Source organism: Danio rerio, chromosome 8, assembly GCF_049306965.1.
Source record: "Danio rerio strain Tuebingen ecotype United States chromosome 8, GRCz12tu, whole genome shotgun sequence".
Taxonomy (NCBI): Eukaryota; Metazoa; Chordata; class Actinopteri; order Cypriniformes; family Danionidae; genus Danio; species Danio rerio.
The window spans coordinates 33,779,131-33,796,270 of record NC_133183.1 but is presented as its reverse complement, the minus strand read 5'-3'; the positions used below and the strand labels follow the sequence as shown (position 1 = coordinate 33,796,270).

General features: G+C 37.0%; 1 protein-coding gene and 8 non-coding genes across 12 annotated transcripts in view; all 9 read left to right on the top strand.

Moving 5' to 3' along the window:
* The first annotated feature begins 2,678 nt into the window (after positions 1-2,678).
* The window catches only part of fbxo4 (F-box protein 4), a 72,717-nt gene continuing 58,255 nt past the window's right edge, over positions 2,679-17,140 (top strand). For all 4 annotated transcript variants that reach the window (XR_012384446.1, XR_012384445.1, XM_021472098.3 and 1 more), the window contains exons 1-5: positions 2,679-2,957; positions 7,582-7,814; positions 10,392-10,615; positions 10,717-10,792; positions 11,431-11,600. Coding sequence is in view for 2 of the 4 variants with exons in the window: in XM_021472098.3 (XP_021327773.1) it covers positions 2,823-2,957; positions 7,582-7,814; positions 10,392-10,615; positions 10,717-10,792; positions 11,431-11,600 (838 nt within the window). In the remaining 2 variants the exon portion in view is untranslated. The remainder of the gene's footprint in view (positions 2,958-7,581; positions 7,815-10,391; positions 10,616-10,716; positions 10,793-11,430; positions 11,601-17,140) is intronic.
* trnav-aac (transfer RNA valine (anticodon AAC)) lies at positions 13,944-14,016 on the top strand. The gene has a single exon. It is a non-coding gene; the product is annotated as a tRNA-Val (tRNA).
* On the top strand, positions 14,122-14,194 carry trnav-cac (transfer RNA valine (anticodon CAC)). Its single transcript has one exon. It is a non-coding gene; the product is annotated as a tRNA-Val (tRNA).
* On the top strand, positions 14,476-14,548 carry trnav-aac (transfer RNA valine (anticodon AAC)). The gene has a single exon. It is a non-coding gene; the product is annotated as a tRNA-Val (tRNA).
* trnav-uac (transfer RNA valine (anticodon UAC)) lies at positions 14,980-15,052 on the top strand. The gene has a single exon. It is a non-coding gene; the product is annotated as a tRNA-Val (tRNA).
* On the top strand, positions 15,484-15,556 carry trnav-uac (transfer RNA valine (anticodon UAC)). Its single transcript has one exon. It is a non-coding gene; the product is annotated as a tRNA-Val (tRNA).
* On the top strand, positions 16,143-16,215 carry trnav-aac (transfer RNA valine (anticodon AAC)). Its single transcript has one exon. It is a non-coding gene; the product is annotated as a tRNA-Val (tRNA).
* trnav-cac (transfer RNA valine (anticodon CAC)) lies at positions 16,321-16,393 on the top strand. Its single transcript has one exon. It is a non-coding gene; the product is annotated as a tRNA-Val (tRNA).
* Positions 16,675-16,747, top strand: trnav-uac (transfer RNA valine (anticodon UAC)). The gene has a single exon. It is a non-coding gene; the product is annotated as a tRNA-Val (tRNA).

Sequence of the window (17,140 nt, the reverse complement as noted above, 5' to 3'; positions counted from 1 at the left end):
TGGCTAATTCTATAAATTTGTAAAGAAATTTGTTTAGACTGACAGAAATGTGCAATTTTAATGAGGAAGCGTGACACCCAACTCTGCCCATAAACATATCCGGGGATAAGCAAATCACACTAAATTGTTTGAATTGGCAACTAAATCAAAATGTTAGAGATCATGAGATCGTGTAGGCATGACAGCCAGTTTAATACAGGACTAACCTCTGAAAAACAATGTCAAAAGAAAAGGCTCAGAAGAAGGCAGTCTTTGGAGACACGGTATAAATTTGTGCATCATAAAACTCCACATAATGTCTCTTGCATTCACTGACCTCAACTTTTGCAGGATTTGAAAACTAAAAAAAAATGCTGCTTTTCACTCAACTGTTTATGCTAATCCGAGAGATGGTCACTCATGGGCGGAGCTTTCCCCCATTGAGTTTCTGCAGGCTGTTTTTATGAGGTGTGGTTATAACAAATATAATTAATTTGTACTATTAATCACTATCTATATTCACACTCTGTTGCCACACTACCGTGTTTAAACCATTTATGAAAGTAATTTTTCCATTATAAGCATCCTTATAAGTTAGGGTTAGGATTAAAACCTGTTAACGCATTAAAACAGGCTAGCAACATGTTAGTTGGCAAATGTGAAGTCATGCTGATACTGATTGTTCAGAATGTGTTAAACTTAGAAGCATGTAAGAAGTTGTGTTGACAGTTTGTTGAACATTTTTAGTAATACATTAGTGCGTTAGCAGGGATGGGCAGTATTTATTGTATATGGGCATGTATTTCAAATATGTATTTTAAATACAAAATAGTATTTTGTAAATTGCATTTTATGAGGTTGATGAAAATGGGTTAATATTTTGTATCAAAATACTTAAGTGTTTTGTACTTTTAAAATACTGTAAAATACTTTATGAAGTCTACATGGTGACTTCATAAAAATTCGGCCTTACATTGATGCTTTCTCGGTTATTTGCAAAGGCTTGAGATCAGAAAAAGAAATTAAGCAGGTGGTCAATGCTAATGTAATGGCAGTATAGTGTACAATTCGGCATCAGCATCTTTGCTTCAGTAATAAGATGGAATAAAAAATCAGTCCTGAAGAACAGGATGAGGAGCTTCAAAACCTCCTTAGTGTCAGCCTCAGGGCTGCAGGTGTAAATGCAGAAGAATTTTAAAATAATAAAACACCTAAAGATGGTGTACTGGTGTTCGCTAAGGAGTGTTGACTATTTTTATGTAAAAGTCTTACATGCTATGCCTTTAAGATGTCATTAAGAAATTAAAGGCATGGTACGACCAAAAATGTACATTTCCTCTTCATTTAATCATACATTTTATGTTATGATTTTCTTTCGTTTGTTGAACACCAAACAATACATTCTGAAGAATGTTGGGGAAAAGCAGCCATTGACATCAGTAGTATCATTATAAAATACTATGGCAGTCAATGGCTGTTTTCAGCATTCTTCAGTATTTATTTCTTTATTTACGCGTGAACTATTCCTCTTCAAAATGCTGAATTGATACATTTATGAAATATTAGATGTTGATTGTGAGTGTTTCAGCAGTCCAGTTATGCAGCCTGCAGTCCAGTGATTGTGAAATCAGAAGACAGATTCCTCCACACACAAAAAGCATTATCTCATTTATTATCCATAACATGACATGTCCTTTATTAATGTAAAATGCAAAGTTTACACAAACAACAGTACAATAATATAGACTCTCATGAGCATATGATATTTTATTGTTTTAGATTAACGTAAATGCATATGATAAAATATATTACAGATTGTCAAATTGATTATGATAATAAGTAGTAAAAGGTTTGTAAAGAAATGTGCTTGCTTGTAAAAGTATTTAGTACTTTCAAAATACAAAAGTACATTTTATTTACTTTTACTTTTGATACGTTTGTGACTGTTGTATTTTGTCGATGATTTTGATACACGTAAAATTGAGGTAGTTGGTATCTTCATTTTTATTTGGTATGTATTTCGCTCATCTTGTATATCCTAATATTGTACAATATACAGCTCTAACGTGTATAGCCTATGTGGCTGGTTGTCGTTTTGAGCTTTTTTTTTCCAGAGAGACGCTTAAATTTTTTTTAAAACGTAACAGCAATGTTTAACTACAGCAGAGCTTAAAATCTCATTATTAGCTTGAATAACCGTGATTTTGGAATCACAAATTGAAAGTGCTTTGGCGTTTTCCTGTTTTATGTAAATAAATAAATAAATAAATAAATAAATAAATAAATAAATAAATAAATAAAAATAATTATTAAAAAAAAAACAAATCGAAGGAGTGTGATGCGATTGAGTAGTTTTACTGCTGTGGAGGACAATTGGCAACTTCAAATTAAAAAGAATATCATGTTATTCATGCAATATTTTAAACGTGGAAATAAATCACTTTTAAATGGATAAATAGGCCCACATAAAACGCCAAAAAAATTGTGATGTTGAAATAAGTTGGTATACAACGCAAAATTTATATTGTATGAATGGAGATGTTAAAGTGCTTATTAGATACATTACAATAAACAAAACTTAAATGTACCGTGATTTATTTCCATTTTCATACGTATTCCAAAACTACAATTCCCATAATGCACTACTGTACGTGACGTTGCATACACGCCTATGAAAACACGAGAGACGTGTAACTTTTGACAGTTCCGGGAAAATAAAACGGCATTAGTTTGCTCAAATGAAATTGTATCAAATAGTTGACTGAAACATAAAGAAATTAAGCAAATGAGTCCGCGTTGTTGCTCTTTTCAGAAGGTAGGCTACATAAAGAAGTGTCATCAGTATGTTGAGCCGATCTATAGTCGTGCAAAGTCTCAGGAGTATCAGAGATAGATTTTTTGATACAAGAAGACACAGAAATGAGCAAAGTGATGGGCCAAGTGATGATGCCATGGGAGCCTCTCTGGATAATTTGTCGGTAAGAGACGAGTTTTCACAACGTTATATATTTTTATTTGTTGTTTTTATTTATTTTATTCATTTTTTTATCTGACAAATATTAAACGTATATTATTGCTCGTATTGTGTTTGTAATGTAACACTAGTAGGCTACTGGTAGTCACAACATGACACTGCATTCTGCAACACTACGCATCATATTAAAAATATACATTAACACTTAATTTCACTACATTATTTAATTTAGCTTTCCATTTGGAGTTATTTTAGCGTAATGTTTTTTTAATGTCTTGTGTTAAAAGTCTGATATCATTATACCAGATTGTTTAAAACTATTTTGCATTACAAGTAATGGTAAGAAAATACTTATACAATACATAACAGCAGTGGTGGAAAGAGTACCATTACTTCCCTAAGCATGTAGTACAAGTAGAATAAAAGTATCTGTTGTAAGTATTACTCAAAATATAAGTAAAAAGTAGACCTTTCAAAAGTACTAAAGAGTAGAGAGTATTATGCTATAAAAACTGATGCGTTTACATGCAATATGTGAATGTGTGTCAACGTAACATTCTGTTGTGCATCTAGTTATTGCCCAGCAGACACACAATGTCATTAAACGCTAATATTAGGTTAGGTTTAGGTTGTGACATCTGGTGACCAAAATTCAATGGCTATAGCCAGCATTTAGGGCCAACATTATCTTGTTGTCCAATAATAACTTCAAATGACGTTAATATTTGGTCGATTTTTAGGACTTTAGAAAGTGATCAAAATCCAACGTCAAGCCATCATCTTAAACCAACATCATATTGACTTCAAACACTGACATTTATTCATCAGGTATGGCCACCAAATTTCAACATCTGCTAGACGTCATAATGGTAACGTCATTAGATGTCGATATTTGGTTGGTTTTAGGTTGGACATTGATGTTGGCCTGACATTGAGTTTTCCAACCCGATTTTCATTTCCAAACAAAATGCAACGTCCCCATGATGTTAGGGTACAACGACAATCTGGGGTCATATTGATGTCTTGTGCTCTTTGTGGTCTTCTCATCAGTGACATGCATCTAAACCAAGTGTGCCGCAAGCCTACGTTTGAGTGAAGGTTTCGGCCGTTAGATCGCCCCCTGGGGGCTGGCTGCAGTACAAGTCATAAAGCCCGCCTCCTCCGTGTTAATGAAGGAGACTTGAGCCCAAATAAAAAAAAATATTACACTTGCAATAAAATGTCCCGAAAGATAGTTCTGGTCGATTAAGGCACTGGTTATTGTGCTGAAATAGGTGCAGATCTTCATTTTTGTAAACAGTTTGTTTTTAGCAGTAATTTAATGCTGGGCGTGTCATCGTGATTGACAGCTGTGATTGACAGTTTCTCAAAGCGCGGCGTCTGAGCTTCGGCAGGAGACTGAAGTAGACTGAAATGTTATTATTCGATTTCTGTGTTATTTTACCATGACAAAATGAGTTCAGCAGTAAACTATAGTTTCTGACATACATGATCCTGGTGGAACACTGTTTATTCGCTAAGTTCAGGGCTTTTTTCGGGCTTTATTAGTTTGCTGATACACGCCTAGCCACCCAGATAGCAAAACACAGTTCCGGCTAGATTCTCGCCTGCCGGAGACTTATCTCTTAGAGCTCAGACTGACTAACGTTACCTCTGCTGGACCTACTCCGGATGCCTGGACTCACTGCCCGATTCCAGTCCGAGTCAATCGAGCCAGATGCGGCGGCCGAGCGAGCAGGCGCTGCCGCATGCGAGCCGGAATCAGCCCGCGACGCCGCGAGTAAGTTATGCGCTGCGGCCTGGAGCTGGCGCGATTGAATATATAAAACCCTCATATTTGTTAACGTTATTACATCCATTTGTGTTGATATGACAGCAAACGCATGCTGAGAAGTTCGGGGGGCGTAGTTGATTTTACATAAAGCGTTTGATTGGAAGCTCGACTCTGCTCATTTTCGCGGCTCCTCCTCTGGCTCCATCAGACAATCCTTCTGCGCATGTCTAGCTCCAATTTCAGCAGTCTTTTGCGACAGTTTGTGCCCGTCAAGCAGGCGTTTTGCCCTCAAGGCGTTCAATGGGGAAAAGGGCTGTCGCGTCGTCCATATTTTTTACAGTCATTGATCTAAACAGTCTCTGGGTCAATGCCTGTAAAGATTTTGGACATCTTCTTGGACACTTTCAAATCTTTCAAATAGTTTGCTGCAATTATAAAGCACACATGTCTTGAGGTAGTTCATTATAATGCGCTTTATCTTCTACAGTTGAAGTCAGAATTATTAGCTCCCTTTAGATTTTTCTTTTCTTTTTTAAATATTCCCCAAATTATTTTTAACAAAGCAAGGAAATTTTTACAGTATGTCTGATAATATTTTGTTCTTCTGGAGAAAGTCTTATTTGTTTCATTTCAGCTAGAAAAAAAGCAGTTTTTAATTTTTTAAAAAACATTTTTGGGACAAATATATTAGCCCTTTAAGCTATATTTTTTCCCCAATAATCTACAGAAAAAAGCCATCAATATACAACAACTTGCCTAATTTCCCTAACCTGCCTAGTTAATCTAATTAACATAGTTAAGCCTTTAAATGTCACTTTAAGCTGTATAGAAGTGTCTTGAAAAATATCAAGTAAAATAATATTTACTGTCATCATGGCAAAGAGAAAATAAATCCGTTTTTAGAAATAAGTTTTTAAAGCTATTATTCTTAGAAATAATGAAACTGAAACAATAATGTAACTGAAACAATCTTCCCTCTATTAAACAGAAATTGGGAAAAAAAAATAAACAGGGGCGCTAGTAATTCAGGGGGGCTAATAATTCTGACTTCAACTGTATGTGTGATTTGATTGGACAGGAATCACAAGACTGATTTTTCTAATCTCCTTAGACAGGAAGCAATCAAGTAGTGACTTCAGGTTGAAGCAAAGTAGTGGAGTAAAAGTACAGAAACTGCACTATAAATGTACTTAGGGGAAAGTAAAAGTACACATTTTTTAAAACCACTTAACAAAATACAATTTCTGAGAAAAACTACTCAATTACAGTAGTTTGAGTATTTGTAATTAAGTACTTTACACTACTGATTAACAGTAAGAGAAAAAAATAAAATAAAAGAGTGGACATATTTCGGATATGCAGACATCACAAGCAGTGTTGGGGAAAGTTACCTTTGAAAGTAATGCATTACAACATTAAGTTACTTCCCAAAAAAGTTACATAGTTACTTTTTATGGAAAGAAATGCGTTACTTTTAAGTTACTTTTTCATACCGAACTGAGGCTTGATGTATCTTTATTTTTTTTTTTTAATAGAGGAGCTCTGCATTTAATCACACACTATAACCTTCATTTACTTAAAAAAATAAACGTAAAATAGTACAACAATGTTACCTTTTAAGAACTTCCTGATGTTATACATGCTGTAAATATACAGTATATGTATACAACATTTCCGTTGCATTGTACATGTAGGCAATAAGACATGACAATAAGGTTTAATACAGATTAATGATATTTCAAAATCAATGTGTTTGCTACTTTTGTATTTTTGTCTTATTAGTTTAAAAACAATGTTTATTGAGACTATAATCCCCATACATGTGTTCAAAATATGTAGAGTACTTCCATTACATAAATGTAAGGCTCTGTTATCTTGGTTTCTGTCTGTTCCCGCAGGGAGCTCATTCTCTCATTAAGTGTGGGATTCGATGTGATTACACTCATTTTAATTCAGCAAATATATATATATATATATATATATATATATATATATATATATATATATATATATATATATATATATATTTGTATTAAAGTAAAGTAATAAGAAAAGTAATATTATTAACTAGCTTTACTTGTAGAGCTTTACCCCCAACACTAATCACAACAATTGTGAGAACATTACGAATGTTAACCAAAACTATAAAACTGTTATCATAAAATACAACTTAAAATGGTCTGATAACTGTGGTGATTTCAAAGTCTTTGAACATATTCTTAAATGACTTTTAAAGACATGCGTCAGATCATGCTTACAATAGATGGTTATGACTTATGGAAATTTACCAAGACAAAGCATCTTGTTATTAAAGTAAAAATAGTAATAGTTGTACAAGGAGAACAGGAGAAATAACACACAGAGACCAAAAAAGCTTTAAAAATGGGCAATGATAAAACCGATGTAGATTTATTTTTATTTAATTACAAAATAAAAATGGAAAAATTCTCTGTGAATTTACTCAAAGTAGGTTGCAATGTTATAGTCTATAATGATTTTCTTTTATTTTACACAGGATTAAGTGTTTAAAAGAGAAAAGTCCACCAGTTATTCGGTTTAATTCATTACACTTGACATGAGCAAAAGTGCATTAAATGATATACACACACACTAAGTTTTCTTGTTTACAACTAATTTTGTAAAACATAACACCAAAACAACATGAAGCATGATAAAGTACTGAAGACTAGGTTAATGATACAAAAAAAAATCAGCTTTGCATCACATGAATAAATGACAAATTGATATTTTTATTATAATTCAAAGTAGGAAGAAAGAATCCAGCAACTGCCCAATTATTAAACAATCCTCCAACACATAATTCTTTTGTGCTTTTTCTTATTTAAATACACAGGTTGACATGCAGTTCCTCATCATGACCTTCCTGTCTCCGCAAGACCTCTGCAGACTGGGAGGCACCAGCACATACTGGCGGTCAATGGTTCGAGACCCTGTCCTGTGGAAGTACTTCCTGCTGCGTGATCTGCCACTCTGGCAGTCAGTTGACCATTTATCATTGCCTCGGGTCAAGCTCAATAGCTCAGCTGTGCTAGAGGACTCTGAGATGCACTTTGATTATATGGCAGAGTAAGTGCTTAAAACTGAGACATAGGACACTTTGATAACAAAACAAAAAAAATCAGCCCTGGATGCACTCTTTCTCTCTGTATTAACTGCATTTATTATAAATAACTATAATTATATCATCATAATATATTTGTAAGTATTGCATTAGTCCCGGGGTGTCAAGGGTGTTTCTGGATGGCCGCAGCCCAGAAGAGTTTAATTCCAGCCCTGCTGCAACACACCTATGTGTAGTAGAGATGCATGATATATCGGCCCCCATATCGTTATCGGCCCAAAAATGCTACTTTTAATGTTATCATTATCGATCCGTTTTTAAAATTAAGCCAATAGATTACATAATTTCACTCATACGGAGCTTTCTTAACATTGTTTATTCCTTTAAAGTCCATCCTTGCTTTGTGTGGTATTGCTGTGCATTAATAACTCCAGGAGTAACCATATTCCTTATCACTGTAGATATGTTCGATAGAGTGGCATTGTGTATTTTGGTTAAAATCACACATGCCTGTAGTTAAAAGCTTCAAATTCACAAAAACTTCAAACCTTTCTTCGACCATTTTTCCCGCAATTGACTGCAAGAACGAACATAGAAGCGGTGCCTGATTGACAAGCAGCATCTGCATGTGTTCAAAAGAATCTAAAGCGACAAATGGGATGATTTACGCTGCATTTTCTAAAGTAAATCTGTCTTTATTTAGCTTTTCGTTTGTAGGGCGGTCTGAACTGTCAAAATACCTCTCAAATTGCTTTTTCGGACATCATATTTGTACATATGTATATTATTGTAACACATTTTAGTTTAGCTGGTTTTACAGTTAGGCAAACAGTTGTTTACTGTATAAAAATGTAACATTTTGAAATATTCATATTTGTCGGCTAACATATCAATTATTGGCCTCCAATTCTTAAGTTATCAGTTATCAATATTGGCCAAAAATCCATATCAGTGCATTCCTAATCTGTAGGTATCAAAAGCCTAAAGCTCTCTAGCAAATTAGTTTGACCAGCTGTGTTTAATTTGGGTTGAAACTAAACTGTGCAGAGCAAGAGTTTGACACCTGTGCATTAGTCGGCCAGTGGTATATGAGATCAATATAAAAAATTGTTCGGCATTTAATGTGAAATGTTCTTTTTATGTGACCCTACCATAAGTCTAAAGATTGTTAAATTGTATACCGAGGTCTGCATGGGACTTTTTAAACAGAAAATAGGCTATTTTTTTATTTTGCACCCAACTGCTCCTTCTATTCATTCACTCTATGTTCACCGGCTGTTCATTTGGAATGTTTTTCTACCTAATCCAACCACTCCCGCTGTATTAAAATCTTATTTCCACAATCTCATATTTACATATTTACCAGCGGCTATACTAAAAGTGAGAGGTAATTTTTTTAAATGCCATCAAGTTACTTTTAACATTTATCTGTCAGCACAATAAGAAAAAAATGTCACAGAAAATAAATAAATAAATATGACATTGAAAATTCCAAGTTGAAAGTCCTTCAAGGACAGCGCATAAGCATTGTTCTTTCATTATTCTGCTCTGTCACTTGTCGACAAACTGCCTTTCTGTCTAAGAAGCATTATGCACAAGCTGCATGCTAGGACCCGCGAGTTAAATGCATTAAGCAGAACACATTGCTCCTTATGTGCAGCATGTGTACACAGTCCTGATTTTTGATGTGATAAAAAGCCTCCACAGCTCAAGACTGAAGTTTAAATGCAGATATACTTTTCTAAAAGGATATCGGAAATGGCATAGTCTATTGTTTGACCACCCATTCCCTTTCAAATTACAAGTTCTGCCTGCTCCCGCATTCCATAAGGAAAATGCATCCACTGTTGCAAGAAACCTGGTCAGGTCCCACTGTTCTTGCTGGAGAGCCTTGAGAATGCAGACCTATACAGTGGAAAAGAAATAATCATAATTAGAGAAGTTTAGAACATTGGCTCATTAGGAATATTAAGGTTGAAGTAGGGGTAGATGTTAATAAAACACAATAGGTTGGACTCATGTACATGGCGTTATGTACATTAAAAAATAATAATTCAAAAGCTGCAGGATAATTGTACAGCCCACTGACCATAGTTTATAACTAACTCAGCTAATTATCAAAATTCTACACTTTATCCTGTCTTTGTCATTATCCTGTCATGCATTTGTCTTTTGCGGATGACTAGCATTTCTGGGGAGATACTTGTTTTATTGACACTTTAATAGTGCAACACTTTAGAAATTTCTTTTTTGGATGAACAAATTTTCCATTTCTGCCTTGCAGCTGTCCTTCAGATTTGATGTAACTCATAAAATATGCCACAAGATGTCTTTTAATCTGTTGAGATATCTTCAAATTGGATTAAACAGCCACCCTGAAGTGTAGAAAATTTTAGGCTGCTCTCTAATTGTGATATCCACTATATATCTCCATCATAGGTGTGCATTATTTTTGAATAATTCAATTGTCTGCTGTTAATTACTTTTTGCTTTCATAGTGCTTTATGTCTATTAAGGTTGCCGGTAATTCAACAACACCTATAACGTTTACTAATATTTTCATTTTGGCATGACATCCATAGGTATCTACGTGTCTGCCCAGCTTGTCGAAACCAATGGCGTCATCAGCCCAGGGCAGCGTTTGAGTCTGTGGCTTCCTTCTTCCAGTCTTTTGTTCCTGTTGCAGAGCCGCAGTTCGCCATTTTCGGCCCTGGGCTTGAGCAGTTAGAGGTTTCACTAATGAATGTGATGATGAATTCTCCTGAAATTCTGCCTATAGCAGGAATACCTCAACGACAGATTGATGGTTGAGTGGCATTACTTTTATTTTATTCAATAACTTATTTAACTGAATGAATAGCTGCATAGATTATTATTTTTCTTGACTCTGACTGGATTCTTTTTCAGGTATTGGATCTGGAATCAGTTTTAAGTACAAAGATCAGCACAGATTCAATATTGCAACATTATATTCAAATAACAGGTGATTATTATTTGCTATTAAAATACATATTTATAATTATGTGTTTTTTTATTTTTTACTGCATTTACATTGTTTTACTATATTGTGGAACTAAACACTTTAATTAAAAAAAAAATTATTACAGAACTTAAAACTTTAAAATATAATTTATTTCTGTGAATACAAAACTGAAATTTCAGCAGTTATTGCTCCCTTCTTTAAAATGGTAAATATGTTTTATTTATTATCAATTTGTAAAAAAAAAAAAAATTCTGTTATAATTCATATTTAATCATTTATTTTATGATAAATAGGAAGTAGAAAGCAAGAATTTTTTTAAATGTATATTTTGTAACAAACATCATTTAAACATCACTTAAATTAAAATTATTATAGTTTAATGTGTTTATATTCATACAAAAAAAATTTTGAATGCATGATTATCTGTTATTTAAAAAAAAAAAAAAAAGGGCCGCATGTCTATTTTGCTTAATATCTCATTTTATCTTAAGTGTCAAGTTTGTTCAGTTGAATTTGCCCCTTTTGGATAATGTTTTAATACATTTAAACATCAATGGCATTTTTGTAGCACTTGATGTGTAAATGTGTCACAAAATACATTTTGAATTTATGAATGGAAGTGTTTGTCTTTGATTTAGGATGGAGCGAGAGAGAGCTCGTCTAGAGCAACTCAGTCTGCGCAGTAAAATCTTCATCTATGAAGAGGACAGTGAGTCCAACATACCCGCAAGCCTCAACCCTATGTTTAATCAAGTGTGCCAAGCTGTGAATGGATTCATCTTTGTTGCCAATGCTGAGACAGAAAGAGGTTTGACTGTCTTGTTTTGAGCTTACGTCTTTTAGGCTTATGCTGGAAAATATGTATATAAGCTTGTGTATTGTGCTTGTTTATGAGTTTCTTTAAAAAAGAAAAAAAAACTTTTTTTTTTTCAATTAGGCTCATTTTAAAACACCCTAGAGTTAAACTAATAAGTTTTTCTATTTTTTTAATCCATTCGGATGAACTCTTTGTCTGACGGGAGCACTTTTGGCTTAGCTTAGAATAAATCATTGAATCTGATTAGACCACTAGCATTTCACTTAATGATTTCAAAAAAGTTAAAATAATTATCCTATTTAAAGCTTGACCCTTCTGTAGTTACACCATGAACTAAGAAAGAAAAGTTGCTTTTTTCTATGTAGATATGGCTAGGAACTATACAGTATTTTCAGCGTAATAATAAAGAAACTTTATTGCAGTACCATGGCTTAAACAGATACAATATTACTCTTTAATTATTTGTTGTACAATGCAATTTTTTTAATTATTTTACCTGACAATTCAGTAAACAAATCTTTCTTATCGCTAACACTGGGTTTTCAAATTCCCCTGCTTACTTACCTAGTTCCGCTACTTCTGTAGGTTTCCATAGTGTAGTGGTCATCATGTTCGCCTAACATGTGAAATGTGCTTTGTTCAAAACCAAGCAGAAACAGTGCTCTTCTTTTGACGAGAAAATAATAGCAGCAACTGCCACATAAGGAACGTTGTCTACCGGCACCCAATCAAAAAGGGTATGTTTGAGCGGTATTCAGCGATTCAACAAGACAAGGCAACGCATACAAGAAGAGTCGGAGTTTTGTTTTCTTTAAAGAGAGGGATATTCACCGGCGGTCAGGAGTACTCGGAAGAGATGGGTTTTAGCTATCTTTTAAAGGATACCAGTGCATCCGTAATCCGAGTGGGAATGAGAAGATGATTCCACCAGAGTGGAACATTGGATGAAAACATTGTGGGAAGTAGCCTACAGTCTCTCTGCGATGGCACCACAAGACTGTGCTCACACCCCAACCGGAGGCTCCTGTGGTTATCACGATGGCTTTACAAGCGGAAGGTCTCCTGTTAGAAAGTGGGGGGAAACATGCAGATTTGCTTTTATGCACATTCTCACTTGGCGTGTATGCTTAAACCTGCAGGAAGCTTGTCACGCTGAGTAGGCTTTGTCCGCTTGATTGACAAATGCGTACACCTTGTTCTATCCATGCAGGCCTTCCTTCCCAGCTGGAAGCACATGTGGGGTTTCTGTTGTGCAGTGGTTCTCAAAGTGGGGGTCGGGACCCCTTGAGGGGTCGCGGAACAATGAAGGGGGGTCGCCTGGTGATTTTCAAAAATCTACTTATTATTATTAGGCCATAAGACTTACCATATTTTATCCATAACCAACTGAAGAGAAAAAAACTTTCGTTTATAGTTACTATAGTAGCTTATTTACTAGTTCTATTGGATTGCAACCCCTGGGGTAATTACATTATATTAAAGACAATAGCGTCAGATGCAGCAGATTGATTTTATAACACCAGGTTAAATTTTCTAGCCCATTTACAGCACTCACATACAAAATAAAAAATTAAACGAAGAATAGACTCTGGTCTATTGGTGTGTGTGTGTGCCATTGCATGCAAGTTTTCTGTATTTAACCACCTCAGAGGATATTGGGGGTCGCGGGTCACTGGTATTGTTATTTTAGGGGTCGCGTGCTCAAAAGTTTGGGAAGCCCTGCTGTAGTGTAGTGGTCATCATGTTCGCCTAACACGCAAAAGGTCCTCGGCTCGAAACTGAGTAGAAACAGCGCTTTTCTTTTGGTGCGAAAACAATAGCAACAACTGCCGCCTTAGGAACGATTGTCAACCGGCACCCAATCAAAAAGGGTATCTGCTTCCTGCACTACTGTAGGTTTCCATAGTGTAGTGGTTATATTCACCGGCGTTCAGGAGTACTCGGAAGAGATGGGTTTTAGCTATCTTTTAAAGGATACCAGTGCATCCGTAATCCGAGTGGGAATGGGAAGATAATTCCACCAGAGTGGAACATTGGATGAAAACATTGTGGGAAGTAGCCTACAGTCTCTCTGCGATGGCAACACAAGACTGTGCTCACACCCAAACCGAAGGCTCCTGTGGTTATCACGATGGCTTTACAAGCGGAAGGTCTCCTGTTAGAAAGTGGGGGGAAACATGCAGATTTGCTTTTATGCACATTCTCACTTGGCGTGTATGCTTAAACCTGCGGGGAGCTTGTCACTCTGAGTAGGCTTTGTCCGCTTGATTGACAAGCGCGTACACCTTGTTCTATCCATGCAGGCCTTTCTTCCCAGCTGAAAGCGCATGTGGGGTTTCTGTAGTGTAGTGGTCATCACGTTCGCCTAACACGCGAAAGGTCCTCGGTTCGAAACCGAGCAGAAACAGCGCTCTTCTTTTGGTGCGAAAACAATAGCATCAACTGCCGCCTTAGGAACGATTGTCAACCGGCACCCAATCAAAAAGGGTATCTGCCTTTTGCACTACTGTAGGTTTCCGTAGTGTAGTGGTTATCACGTTCGCCTCACACGCGAAAGGTCCCCAGTTCGAAACTGGGCGGGAACAGCCTTGACTTTTATGAAAATTGTCAAACCAAGCTTCTGTTGAGCACTGCCATACACTGAAAACATTCTTTGTGCAAAGCGGTGTGAGGCTAGAAGTTTGAATTCAACTCAGTGTTTACCTGCCATTGTGGTGTCGCAAAATTGCGTAGAATCTGATTTTTTTTAGCTTTGTGTTTTGCATGGGCAGGTGGCCAGTGTGTTTGGTGGCCCTCCACAGTGCAGACCTTTCAAGACAGCTCTATAAAAAAGACTATAAAAACTTGAAACAATACAGTCGTGTTGGTTTCCGTAGTGTAGTGGTTATCACGTTTGCTTAACACGCAAAAGGTCCCCTGTTCGAAACTGGGTGGAAACATACATTAGGCAGACACTTTTGTCCAAAGGCGCTTACAATAGAGGAGGTATTCAGCGATTCAACAAGATGAGGCAACGCATACAAGAAGTGCTATTTATTCCAACTAACTTGTTTGTGCTCAGAGAATTTAGTGCAAGAGTCGGACTTTTGTTTTCTTTAGAGAGAGGGATATTCACCGGCGTTCAGGAGTACTCGGAAGAGATGGGTTTTAGCTATCTTTTAAAGGATACCAGTGCATCCGTAATCCGAGTGTTTTCTCAGTGTTTACCTGCCATTGTGGTGTCGCAAAATTGCGTAGAATCTGATTTCTTTTAGCTTTGTGTTTTGCATGAGCAGGTGGCCAGTGCGTTTGCTGGCCCTCCACAGTGCAGACCTTTCAAGACAGCTCTATAAAAAAGACTATAAAAACTTGAAACAGTACAGTCGTGTTGGTTTCCGTAGTGTAGTGGTTATCACGTTTGCTTTACACGCAAAAGGTCCCCTGTTCGAAACTGGGCGGAAACATACGTTAGGCAGACACTTTTGTCCAAAGGCGCTTACAATAGAGGAGGTATTCAGCGATTCAACAAGACGAGGCAACGCATACAAGAAGTGCTATTTATTCCAACTAACTTGTTTGTGCTCAGAGAATTTAGTGCAAGAGTCGGACTTTTGTTTTCTTTAGAGAGAGGGATATTCACCGGCGTTCAGGAGTACTCGGAAGAGATGGGTTTTAGCTATCTTTTAAAGGATACCAGTGCATCCGTAATCCGAGTGTTTTCTCAGTGTTTACCTGCCATTGTGGTGTCGCAAAATTGCGTAGAATCTGATTTCTTTTAGCTTTGTGTTTTGCATGAGCAGGTGGCCAGTGCGTTTGCTGGCCCTCCACAGTGCAAACCTTTCAAGACAGCTCTATAAAAAAGACTATAAAAACTTGAAACAGTACAGTCGTGTTGGTTTCCGTAGTGTAGTGGTTATCACGTTTGCTTTACATGCAAAAGGTCCCCTGTTCGAAACTGGGCGGAAACATACGTTAGGCAGACACTTTTGTCCAAAGGCGCTTACAATAGAGGAGGTATTCAGCGATTCAACAAGACGAGGCAACGCATACAAGAAGTGCTATTTATTCCAACTAACTTGTTTGTGCTCAGAGAATTTAGTGCAAGAGTCGGACTTTTGTTTTCTTTAGAGAGAGGGATATTCACCGGCGTTCAGGAGTACTCGGAAGAGATGGGTTTTAGCTATCTTTTAAAGGATACCAGTGCATCCGTAATCCGAGTGGGAATGGGAAGATAATTCCACCAGAGTGGAACATTGGATGAAAACATTGTGGGAAGTAGCCTACAGTCTCTCTGCGATGGCAACACAAGACTGTGCTCACACCCAAACCGAAGGCTCCTGTGGTTATCACGATGGCTTTACAAGCGGAAGGTCTCCTGTTAGAAAGTGGGGGGAAACATGCAGATTTGCTTTTATGCACATTCTTACTTGGCGTGTATGCTTAAACCTGCGGGGAGCTTGTCACGCTGAGTAGGCTTTGTCCGCTTGATTGACAAGCGCGTACACCTTGTTCTATCCATGCAGGCCTTTCTTCCCAGCTGAAAGCGCATGTGGGGTTTCTGTAGTGTAGTGGTCATCACGTTCGCCTAACATGCGAAAGGTCCTCGGTTCGAAACTGAGCAGAAACAGCGCTCTTCTTTTGGTGCGAAAACAATAGCATCAACTGCGGCCTTAGGAACGATTGTCAACCGGCACCCAATCAAAAAGGGTATCTGCCTTTTGCACTACTGTAGGTTTCCGTAGTGTAGTGGTTATCACGTTCGCCTCACACGCGAAAGGTCCCCAGTTCGAAACTGGGCGGGAACAGTCTCGACTTTTATGAAAATTGTCAAACCAGGCTTCTGTTGAGCACTGCCATACACTGAAAACATTCCTTGTGCAAAGCGGTGTGAGGCTAGAAGTTTGAATTCAACTCAGTGTTTACCTGCCATTGTGGTGTCGCAAAATTGCGTAGAATCTGATTTCTTTTAGCTTTGTGTTTTGCATGAGCAGGTGGCTAGTGCGTTTGCTGGCCCTCCACAGTGCAGACCTTTCAAGACAGCTCTATAAAAAAGACTATAAAAACTTGAAACAGTACAGTCGTGTTGGTTTCCGTAGTGTAGTGGTTATCACGTTTGCTTTACACGCAAAAGGTCCCCTGTTCGAAACTGGGTGGAAACATACCTTAGGCAGACACTTTTGTCCAAAGGCGCTTACAATAGAGGAGGTATTCAGCGATTCAACAAGACGAGGCAACGCATACAATAAGTGCTATTTATTCCAACTAACTTGTTTGTGCTCAGAGAATTTAGTGCAAGAGTCGGAGTTTTGTTTTCTTTAGAGAGAGGGATATTCACCGGCGTTCAGGAGTACTCGGAAGAGATGGGTTTTAGCTATCTTTTAAAGGATACCAGTGCATCCGTAATCCGAGTGGGAATGGGAAGATAATTCCACCAGAGTGGAACATTGGATGAAAACATTGTGGGAAGTAGCCTACAGTCTCTCTGCGATGGCAACACAAGACTGTGCTCACACCCAAACCGAAGGCTCCTGTGGTTATCACGATGGCTTTAC